At 33.8% G+C, this 12,598-nt stretch overlaps 1 protein-coding gene across 1 annotated transcript in view; it reads right to left on the bottom strand.

Annotated features, from left to right (window-relative positions):
• The window catches only part of LOC145268235 (GPI ethanolamine phosphate transferase 3, catalytic subunit-like), a 32,132-nt gene extending 20,516 nt beyond the window's left edge, over positions 1-11,616 (bottom strand). The window contains exons 1-3 of the mRNA XM_080123561.1: positions 9,410-11,616; positions 6,446-6,602; positions 1,557-3,297 (exon numbers count right to left, since the gene is read on the bottom strand). Of these exons, the coding sequence (XP_079979687.1) occupies positions 1,557-3,297; positions 6,446-6,602; positions 9,410-10,170 (2,659 nt within the window). The 5' untranslated portion in view covers positions 10,171-11,616. The remainder of the gene's footprint in view (positions 1-1,556; positions 3,298-6,445; positions 6,603-9,409) is intronic.
• Between the last annotated feature and the right edge of the window lie 982 nt (positions 11,617-12,598).

The raw sequence follows: 12,598 nt of genomic DNA, 5'->3' as shown, positions 1-12,598 counted from the left end.
CTGACGGAACAAGAGCATGTTATTCCTGTATAGTAAATAAAGGGTTCCGCTCGAAATTCTGTCCAAATTTCAGAGTTCAACAGAAGCATTCCCGAATTCGACAAGATACACGTGAAGAAGATTGGAAGTTACATCAACCGAAACATGAAAATCACTCAAGATGAGAACAATAGTTCGATGAATCCAAATACAAATAACTAATCCTCATCTAAAAAATTCAGAAACGTCAGAAATTTCTTTAATATAAGATATTGCTATTGTTAAAAATTTGCATAAATTTATGTTTATTGATAAAACTATGGATGACCACTTTTTTTTTAGACTGTATATCTTCATAATCTTTACAATATTTCTTCTCTAATACTTTGAAGTTTTCATTTTTTGTGCTAACCAGCAAAATTATAGCTAGTCTTAATTGTTTTTACTCCGAGGAAAAGAGTTATTCTTTAAAACTCCATAGATTAAGGAAATAATCATCTTTATTTTGTATTGTTTGTTCGAATAATAAATGTTGTAAATTGTAAAATTTTGACTTACTTTCATATAATGATGCTCTACTTTGAATATTAATTATTTTCATTTAGGATTTTCCTATAAATATTACTATTAATATTTATATATCCACTTTAAGATTTAAGATTTTAAACTCTAAACTATATATATATATATATATATATATATATATATATATATATATATTCAGAAATTTAGATAAGATAAGCTTCTGAAAATAAAAATATCAATATTACACTCTTATTTTGAAACTTTTTTTTCTTATAATGGAGCACTCTACTGGAATCCCCCCCCCCACCCCAAAAAAAAGAAATATATATATATTTATAATGATTGTATTTTTGTTTTCTAGATATTAATCCATTGAAGCTCTAGTGTTTATAAGATAGTGTTCAATAACAGGTAGAATTGTATTGTAGTATAAATTTATTTATTTATACGAACATTATTGGCTACATATGTGCGTACTTGTTTAAGCTGTAATCTCATTCGAAGCCCAGCTTCCTCAGGCATTCAAATCATTGAACTATTTCAGCTGATATGAAGACCAGAGAATGCTGGATTTTGAACAATACAGCTGAAACATGTATGCACATATATAGACAATAATGTTTGCATGAATCAAGGAATTATATATATATATATATATATATATATATATATATATATATATGTATATATGAGTGTGTGTATGTATATATATATATATATATATATATATATATATATATATCGGTTTATGTGTGAATATGGATTAATAATGAATAGTATTTTTTAGAAAGTTATAACAAATAAAAAAAAAAAAACACATCAATCTAAAACAGTGATTAAACCCATTATGAAAAAATGATCAATGTTATAAATTTTGGTAGAGCTGATATTAAGTTAATACCTATTTTCTGAAATTACAGGTTCAAAAATTATCCAGCATTTCTTTCTTCTTAAGGTAATCATTGGATTAATTTATTGCTCTATTGTCTACGAAAAAATGATAAAAAAAAAATGTGCACAAATTTTACGTATTGAAATTGTGTCATACTTACCTTGTTTGTGAAAAAAATGATAGTAAGACGTATGAAATTCCAGAACAGTACACATCATGAACAGTGCAAGAAGAATGCTTGGTGCTATACCATCTCCAAGAAGCATGGCAACAAGCAGTGTTGCAAAAATCACGCAATATAACGCGCTTGCAGTCTGTACGGTTCCCAAGCCATAAACCATGGTTGGTGTATCTTTGTCCTGTTTTTTAGATTTCCACGTTTTGTGCATAGCTTTCAGAATTTGAGGAATATATTCTTGTAAGGAGATATGCCAACCTGGAGGAAGCGAGAGATGCTGCTTGTTTTTCTGGATAAGATAGACACATAACGGATTGACGAGAAAAGACAAAATCGACAGGGCGAGCATTGCATACGCTAGTTGCGCCAGGACAACATGTTGAATTGGTGGTAGGGTATCAAGCAGTTTAGAAGGCAGACTTTGCACGGCCCAATGAAGGACAATGCAGAGGGCAACAAACGGGAAGCCATATTTTGAAAAGAGGACTGATGGGGCATTGCCGTTGAGATTGCCATAAAAACGAAGCCACTGGTGCGAAACAACAACAATTGTCACCATGCAGACAACACTGAAGAAATATCGTATATTCTTGGTCTCGCTGTCCGAAATGGCAGAAAGAGGGGACAAAAAGATGGAGGGCTGGCAGTGTTGCTGCTCTTCTCGGCAATTTCGAAAAGATGAGGAGAGGTAGATCGATATGCTAAAAAGAATGGTTAACATAAACGTAAGAAATGCCGGATGAATCAGGATGTATCCAATGTCAAATTTCATGGAAGATTTTGAGCGTTTTCCTAGGTTCTCTCTGTGATTGGTTTCTTTATCATGAAGCATCTTAGCCAACAGCTGAAGGCAGTAACACCAGAGAAGCGTGAGAACTAGGAAGGCGGTCACACAATCTTCAAAGACAACATAGCTGTTCGAAAAGAAGCTAAGCACATACAAACTGCACATAAAACCAGAACACTCGCCAAGAAGGTTAAGATTTCTTAGTTTCATTTTAAAGTAAGCAAATATTGTTGACTTGTCGATCTTTGTAAAAATCATAGAAATTACTAGCACTAACACGAGAAAGTTGAAGGAAATGGTCAAAGTTGATACCCCAGATACTAAAAGGTCAGTCAAATAATAAGCTTGAACGACACACATTATAAAGATAAGAAAAGTTCCAATGAGAACATAATAAATGGATTTGGGAAATGATCCATCCCAATTAAAAGTAACCCCGAGTAGGAAGATGTTGACTAATATGGCCAAACCCATTGTGAAGAGACCAATTAAAATTTGTTGAAGGTCAAATGTTGCCCAGGACTCTTGACACATAGACTTAACTTGAGAAATGAATGATACATAGCTTTCTTTCACTTTGACTAGTTCAACTTCGCTCACGTTTTCCAACCGGGCCATCTTGTTCACGATTCGATTCAATTCTTCTTCGGTCGACATAAACTGGTCATGTAGAGATGTATATTTATTTCGGATGGATGATTCCGACGAGATGTTAGAATATGTCTGGAAATATTCGTCAATCTGGTGAGCATTCAAACGAAGAACTTTTACATTATGGTAAAGCATTTTTAGTCTGTCTTCTGTATTCCACCAAGGGCAATAGCTGAAAAGATCATTCATGACCATTCCCAGATTTGAAAACGGAATTGGTATTCCGAGCAACAGAGAAATAGTTGGAACCAAATCGACTTGAGAGACTGATGGTTCCAAAGAAGACTGAAAAATACAAAATGAATAATCCTATTTTATTAAAAACGAACATCATAAAATTTGTGCATTTAAATTAAAAGCTATTAATCAAATACAATAGAAGAAACGACTCACATAAGCAACAGTGCATCTGTTTGGCATGCCAGGTGTGGGAGAAGTAAAGGATTTATGTTTGTAATTGGATTCTTTTTATATGTGGCATTAATTTGCATATGAGGGAGATAGCTGCTTTAAGAACGACGGATTGGGGACGATAGGAAGTTGAGTGTTTAACAGCTGACAGAAAACATCGAAGTTGAAATTTGTTGTTGCGATTTACGGCTTGAGTGAAAAGAAGTTCTGTCAGTTTTGCTTTCAGGATTACAGAGTTTTGTCAGTGTGAATTACGGCATTACTGAACAGGAGTAATGTTAGATTGGGGGGGGGGGAGGTTTAAATTTTTTCAAACATAATTCAATCCCAAAACCAAAGAATATTTTTTGGTCCTGGATATGACCTTAAACTATATCCGATGGTGAGGGCCCCAGCTTGCAGGCCTTATGGAGTGTGGAGCCACCCTTTAATTGCCATTGCTCCCAGGTCCACTCTGACCCGGAGTGGTAGCACCTGTTAGGGTCCCAACTATGGGTTAAATAGAATACGACTTAAAAAACAAATATACTATATTTAAAAATCGTTCTTCAAAATCACCAGATTTGGCATTAAATATATTGAAAAGGGTTGATATGCCGTAAAACAAAACAACCAAACAACCAACCAAAGAATATTTTAATATAGATATTACATTCCTTGGATTCACACATTTATGTTTGTCTCCTCAATAATTTATATATTCAATATTGTAACTAGCTTGGTATCAATATGTGCATTTAATAAGCATTTTAATATTACCTGAACTAAGTTCTTTTTCTCCACTTAAAAAATAACTTCCCTGGAAAAGGGAGATGGATAGATACGAATATGTCCATTGATATAGGTTAGGCGCAACCATTGTAATCTGTTGTAATCTGTTATCCATGTATGTGTATGAATGAATATGCACTACATGTCTTATTTGTATTTGTGGTGATTCAGACAAACAGCTCTAATTGCTTATCCTCTTTCTTTTTCTGCTTCGTTCAGGGGTATCTAGTTCTGCAAGAACTGTGATACCAGGGTCAGAAAATGGGATTGAGAAGTCAGTGCCCCCAAGAAAAAAAGAAGTAAAAAAAAAAACTTGTGTTTGTAGATGGATTCTTTTTATATGTGGCATTAATTTGCATAGGAGGGAAATAGCTGCTCTGAGAAGGATGAATTGGAGAGGACAGACACAGTTGAGTGTTTGATAGATGCTAGAAAACATTGAAACCGAGATTTGTGGGTGTGAGTAATGGTGTTAGTGAAGAGTAGTTCCGTCAGTTTTTCTTTCGGGATTACATCTCACACAAGCAAAAAAAAAAAAAAAAAAACAAACAAAAAAACTATCTGCCATCATGTGCCTATTAATATAGTTCTAAGTATTCGTTTTAAACTAGTGTTATATAGTCACATTACCAAAATATGTATATATTACACTGCTGGCGGGGGGGGGGGGAAGTTTCATACCGTTTGTCTGGATGTCCTCTGTCTTTAACTGCTGGCTGCTGTGACAATGTACATTATACGAACACAATAGATCAATGAGACATACCTGAAACTTTTCTTTACATGTATGATTCCGAGGAATGACAAGACAACAATTTATATTTTATACATATAAATTTATTTTAGATTTGTCTCAGGGTTCCCCAGAAGACTGCCTTATGTATCTACATACTTGTTTTTGTCTAGCCTTGCTTCCAGAGCTCGTACCAACACATGTCTGCCCGGTTTGCCGATAATTTCTAGACTCTCAACTTTAATCTTTGACCTGTCAGTTCCGGTATGTCATCCGCAAAAGGACATGTTTCATTCATGAGTTCTGGTGATGTGAGTAATCCAAGAACACGTCTCATTAACGCGTGACCTAAAGGTCACAAACGCCAACTGCTCAAGGTCAATCTACTATAGATTTTGTTTATATTTAGTTAAATTAATTTTCGAAAGATTTTAGCTAAAACTTATTTTTAAATTCCAGTGACCAGTTTTATTTCTCTAAACAATAATTTTTAATATCAACTAGTTTTACCAAGATCACCAGCTGCTGTCAGTCTAATATCCAACACTAGCAGGTGTACCTGACATTGCCCAGGACCATAAAGAATAAAAGAGGTCAAAATGTGTGTTGATGTCTCCGTTCAGTCTCAAAAGACAAAGGATACCCCCTGAAGAGGCAGCTGTACATGTAATTGTGAGGCAAGAGTTGCGCATCCCAAACCACACCTCTCCTGAATCTGTACTGTTTGAGTCCAGTGGCAAGGAGAAGTCCAGGATGACTGGAAACAATACCAAGATAAGCGGAGAGCACATACAGCACCTAAAAATCACAAATGGTCACCCATCTGGTACTAACCAGGCTCATTGTTGCTTAACTTCAGTGATCTGAAGGGGACCGGTGTGTCAAACGTGACTATGCCATGTGTAACATCTTTATATTAAATCTCTCTACATCTTTCAATCCATCTATCTTCTCTCCTTCCCCATTTTTCCACCTCCATGCAGTCAATTACCTCTATTGTGTTTTAATATATTAAAAATAATAATAATGTAAGGCATTCACATTTTTCATTGCATAATAGATAAAATTAGAAATGGCTGAAAAATCGACTCTCCCCGTCCCGACTAAGCCTAAAATAATATATATTTTTAAGTTTTTAGCTATTATTCATCCAGAGCAACTCTGATCAAGAATACACCAACTTTGTAAGTATTTTGTAGTATTCTTACGTTTATCTGGACATACATAAGACAACTGTATATAATAGATGTATATTTATATATCTTTAATATAAATCTAATTTTAAAACGTAATAGTTTTTTATGTAAATTACCTCCCTTGAAAATTCAAGCACATAATATTTTAAGTAAGATTTTGGTAAGTTATTTTTTTTGTTTAATCACTTCAGTGAATTACTGTTAACATGGACAAAAAGTATTGTGTGTGTGTATGTATGTATGTATATATATATATATATATATATATATATATATATATAGGAAAAAGAAAACAAAGCTGGACAGATTGAATAGACATTACCTTTGAAGTTGAAGATATTAACTGTGATGGACTGTATACAAATAATCCAGATTCAACCTCATCTTTACTATCACCTCCGTGGTCTCCGGTGTTTGACATACCATGATCACCAAATACAAATAATATGGTGTCCTCTTTTAATAATTTCATGACAGAGCTGGAAATAAATAAAAGTTTGTATGATTTTCACTTTTAAAACCTGACAAACTGACATAAAGCTACCAAATATCTACTTAAAGCACTTTGTGCACGTGTGTGTATGTGTGTTTTGTGTATGTGTTTGTCCCCTATGGACTCCGAAATGGTTGGGCCAATTTTTTTTTTTTTTTTTTAAATTTCACACAAATGTACTTTATGTGTCTGGGAATGTTTTAAATAGGTTTTGTATCAGATTGCCTCCGATACAAATCGAAAATTGATAATTGGAAAAAAATCCAATTAAAGAAGGAATAGTCTGATTTTGACCAAAGTTAACACCCATAGACAGCATAATAATGTCACAAGTGTATTTTAGAAGTTTTATTACCACACAAGCAGAAGGACTTGCCATATAAAATCAACAGTAGGTTTTTTGATAAGACAGAAGTGCATTTGAAATGTTTTTGTTTAGAGCACAATGTAAGCATGATACTTAACTTTTGCATTTTAAACTTTAATTCCTGTTATATATAAAAATAATTTCATAAAATCAACAGCAGGTTCTCTACAGTGCAATGTACATTATAATGTATTGTGGACTAAGTCACTGTGGGGAGGTATGTGGAGTTTTCCTTCGGTGCACTGCGGTAGTGCCTGACTAGAATAGGCAATCTATTGATTTGATTGGAAAACGGGCGATTTCATCAATTTAGATGACAATAAAAGTATTGGAAGTGTAGAACATTTGTTGATCTTCATTCAATCCTGGGCAACATCGGGTCTCCTTGCTAGTAATCTAGTATTTCGAGAGTAGAAAGTGAACGTTGGGTTTAAAAACGGTACAGTTGAATGTAGATTTTTTTTCTTTGAAGAACAGTATAATTATCTGATGTTTAATGTAAATTAATGAACGAAGAAAAGTATGATAACAAAATGCGTTAAATTTTATGGATTGGTGATTACATATTGCTAGTAAATATGTATGACTGGTTGTGTGTAGCTTCATTTTTTTTTTTTTTTTAACTAGCTGCATTTATTGGAAGTTGTCTGGAAGTCTTTTGCTTTCAATTATGTTTTCTTTTTTCAGAATTTAAAATTTAACAGTTGAAAAGACCAGACAAGTGCAAAAATTTATTTTAATAAATATATCTAGTTATTACAATTAAATTCAAATTTTTTTTTTCTTTTCAAATTTTCGAATAGTAAATTAAAAAAAAAAAAATTTGAATTTAATTTTAATAACTAGATATGTTTATTAAAATAAATTTTTGCAATTGCCTGGACTTTTCAACTGTTAAATTTTAAATTCTAAAATATCAAGCACTTCTTAGACAGTAGATTTCCTATTATTATTTGACCAAGTACAAATAGCTCTTCACACTGTTAGCATTCAGCCTTAATTTCCAACCTCTGAGAATGTGCTAGCTGTTAGCCCCTAACATGACATGAAAGAAGAAGAAAAAAAAAAACTGTCTATATTCCTGATGAAGAATATTTTATTATTCAAAAATTTGAAAAAGAAAATTTAAATTTGATTTTAATAAATAGATATTTTTATTAAAATAAATTTTTGCACTTGTCTGGTTTTTTCAATCGCTTAATTTTAAATTCTAAATATCAAGTGTTTCTTAGACAATGGATTTCCTATTATTATTTTTTTTGTTTTCTTTAACTATGCTGTATTTTTTTTTTTTTTTTTTTTACCAACTAATATATTGAAAATTGTGCTATAGTAGTCATATTAAACACAATATTACGAAAATAAACAAATATTTTGCTTGTTTGAAATTTATAATTTAAAAATATTTCAGAGTCAATCTTTATACTCAGTATTCATGTTTTGAAGAATACAATGTGAAAGTAGAACTTTTTGGAAAATTGTTGTTGTTATGTTATGGAAAAAATTAAGTTACAATTCAAGTGGGATTTTTTACAGTTTGTCTCAGCATGTTTTGGAAAATTGTTTATGCAATTCAACAGTCAAACTCTACAAAAGTTGTCATTGTGTTATGGAGAAGTTTATATAACTATTTGATAGTCAGACAGTTTAAAAATCGGAATCTGCATTTTATGAAAATAATTACGATTTGAGTTGGACAATTTTATATTTGAAAGTCAGCAAGAGTGTGAAGGGCTAGCTGTGTCTGGCCATGTAGTGTGAGCCAGTTGTGTCTAGTTGTGTATTGAGAGCTAGTTTAGTCTGGCCATGTAGTGAGCACTAGTTTCATTTTATTTAGAGTGTTTGTCAAGAAACACTAAAAAAATTCACAAGCAACACTGGGTAGGTACTTATCCAGTTTATGACTTAATCTCTGGCAATTTATGTTGGCATATTCCGTCAGGTTCCAATTTATGTTGGCATATTCCGTCAGGTTCCAATCGGTTTAAAAAATTATTCTTGATTTATTGAATTTCACACTTTCATTGAAACTTGTTGGCTTATGATAACTGATTGTATAATTGCTTCAGCATTCTTGCTGAAGCAATTATACAATCAGTTATCATAAGCCAACAAGTTTCAATGAAAGTGTGAAATTCAATAAATCAAGAATAATTTTTTAAACCGAAAATGATTTTGTCAACATGAAATCCCACACTTTCTCCATGTTACGAATGGCTTTCTATTCTAAATAGAAAATCATTCTTAACATGGAAAAGGAGAAATGTTGTGTTTTGTCGTGTCTTGCAGTCTTTGCTTCGGCATTTTCTGGCTCCTATGTAACCAGCTGGAAGATGTCAACATAAAATTGCCAGAGATTGGGCCGTAAACTGAATAAATACCAAAATTTAAATTAAAAAAAAAAAATAAAAAAATTTTTTTCTTACTCAATCATGTCGTTCATTTGTGTCAACTTTGCAGCCATAGCCGTGTGATTTGGTCCGAATCTGTGGCCACAGTGATCAACTCCGAGGAAATGAGCGATGAGGACGTCCCAGTCAGGTTTTAACAATTCTGAGCTCAAATGTTTTTGGATTCCATAGTCAACAGTATGCAAGTCTTTTACATTAAACGATGGAAAAGGGAACGATCTATGGAATTGTTTTGGAAAAAGGCTGGTCCATGTATCATCTCCTAGAAACGTGATCTTCTTATCCTGTCGGATCAGTTGATCTATGATATTGTCCTCTGTTATTTCGGGCGTTTTGAAATTTGAACCAGCTTCTATAAAAGTGGGTAGGCTACCTGTTGTTAAGCCTTTTAATCGTTGCATAGTAGTCGTTGGGGGGTCGGCTATGAATTTGTACAGCAAGGAATGTTTATCTTCTTTTAGTAATTTTTCGTGGACAATTTTAAGCTTGTTTCGGTACGGTAAAGGGTCGGGATTCGGTGAGGTTGAGTTAGGGGCCAGGAAATCGTAACGAAGCCCGTCAATTACGATGAGGACAGCCCGCTCGAACCGACTGTCCATCCAACAATCAGCTTCGTTGGTGCTACTCATGTCGGCAAAATTGACTTCACATTCGTTCTGCTGCAAGATAACAACCTTTTGAAGAAGGAAGCCGCGTGTAAATATAAACACAGCCACACCATAGAAGCCGGTTATAAACAGCAGTAGACAAAAAAGGCTGCACATGTGTGACAACATTTTTGAGCATTAAATTACAATTATTAACTAATAAACACAGGTATTTGTCTGTTGTCCTTATTTAATTGCCGCCTCATGAGTCATAAGGTCATTTTTTAAAATTTTCTTTGAATGTGGGGACTATCTAGTTCTATCTTGGGTGGATCAGAAATAAAAATTGCCCCAGTTGAAAACTGTTTCTTCTCCTTTGAGAACAGAATATATGCTACACTACAGTGCTACACTTTGATCATAGTTGTCCCTATTTACTAGTCTCCCCACGACGGCAGATTTTGAGGAAAGGTCCAACTCCCCGGTAAGGTCTCTCCGGACTGGGACAAAAATTGTCTCAGTAAAGAAGGATTTCTCGAGGGAGCTGCCACTTACACAACGTTTTCAAACTTCGTAATAATCAGGTTTGCACACGGATTTTCGTTAGAACGCTGCAGTCAAGTAACGTTGAACTTGGTCAGTACCAGATGGGTGACTATTTGAAAATGACAGGCGCTTTATGTGAGCCTACACCATCCAAAGACTAACGTCGTCAAACTCGGTTTATTGTCTATATGCTCAGTGTGAGAAATACGAGGTTAATGTGGTTCACAACGTACTTACACTAAAATAAGAAATAGCTTCATGATGGTTTAGAATCATATTGTAAAAATGAATGAGTGTATATAAAAATCAATGTTCTCTGATCATATAATACACGTAGATGTTAAAAGGAAAGGATGACATTTAAATTGCAAGGCACTTATTAAGTATAGTTTTCGATGGGACAAGTTAAAAGCTTTTTTTTGTTTTTTTAATCACTATAGCAGAGAAAACATTTAAAGTTTTTAAAGAAAGTTTTAGACTGTTTTATAATTAGTTATATTTTCTTAAATTAATAAAAAAAACAAAACAAAACGAAAAAACGTTGTTTTTTTTTTCTTGCTCACTAATATTGTAGTTTAAAATCAAAATTAATTTTAAGAGCTACACACGCGTGGTTTAAAAGGAATATTCAATTCAAACGATATAAAAGAAAACCTAGTTTTTATATCGCGGAGAACACAATCTTAACTGTAAAACTTTTTTTTTTTTTTTTTTTTTAAACAAGATGCTTTTTTGTCCTTCGGCGTCAACCAAAATCCGTTAAAAATACATGTCAACAAATGTTGCCGTAAACTTAAAATAGAAAAACGCCGCGTCAAATTTAAAACCGCATCAGACAAAGCAATGGAACATTGTATAAGTGTTGTTGTCGCTACAAATTTCAATGCATTATTTCTTAATTTTTGCCTTAACTTACATTTGTCACTCGACTTTTCGGGGCTACGTTGCCTAAAACAAAGGAGGGGGGGGGGCAAGACTTATACTGAAAGCAATTAACACATGGCAGTAGCTGACAGACAAAGAAAAATCGTGGGCTTCTTTGGCGCGATCTACAATGACACCGGTCAAGCAGTGTTGCCAAAAGACTTCAAACTAAATCTAAGGTAGATAACTCTATTGTCCTCATTTGGAAGTTTGAATAAGTCGCTTCTTTAAAATGACCTTTTTTAAGAGTATTTTTCTCTCTAGATGTTCAAAAAAATGTAGCTTAAGAGATCTCCTAAAAAACGCTGCTCAGTAATATTACCCCCCCCAAAAACTCTTATCTATCTATCTATCTATCTATCTATCTATCTATCTATCTACTAAAACTCTGTGGATCTTTCGGTAAATGTTAAAGATCGAGCAGCCGGAGCAAAATACGGAAAATTCATATAGGTATCAAAAATGGTTTTATATTGTAAAATATTATTAAATGTGGAATTATTTAATGCATCTAAAACCAAACTTCTATCTTTCCATCATCAATGCTTTGATTCCCATTTGGCATCAATTGAAATGAATGGCTCTTGTCTTGGAGTGCTTCATGTTTTGACAAGCTTCTATGTCTGACCTTTACTCCTGATCTGAGATGGAACATGTACATCAAATCCATTGGCAAGACTGCTGGCAAAATGCTGGGATCGTTCTATCACTCCAGTAGATATCTCACTGCCGATGCAATTCTCTACCTGTATAATAGTCAAGCATATTTAAGGATGGAGTACTGTTGCCACATCTGGGCAGGAGCTCCTAAAAGCAGCTTATCCTGCTGTAGCGTCTACCCGGGAATTTATTTTGGCAGGACATTGAACATTCACCGTTTCCGGAGAGCTCCAAGAAAAAGACAAAAAAAGTTGTGGCGCCAAATTCAAGGAGTCTCTCGCTCTCTTTTTGCTCGCGCACCCAAAAAGGTAAGACGCGTTACTGCCACGCTCTGTCGCTCGTGCGCGACACATCCTGTGCCGATCCCATTGGTGAAACAACACACAAAAAGAAAGAAAAACATTCTTATCTATTCCTTCCGCTCCTTACTCGACGAATTTTCTAAAAAAAAATTAATTCCCAACGTAACGTCAAAAACATTAGACCA

Source organism: Euprymna scolopes, chromosome 4 (assembly GCF_053919585.1).
Source record: "Euprymna scolopes isolate OS-2025 chromosome 4, ASM5391958v1, whole genome shotgun sequence".
Classification (NCBI taxonomy): Eukaryota; Metazoa; Mollusca; class Cephalopoda; order Sepiida; family Sepiolidae; genus Euprymna; species Euprymna scolopes.
The sequence above is the reverse complement of the archived record's forward strand: the minus strand, read 5'-3'. Positions and strand labels throughout refer to the sequence as shown.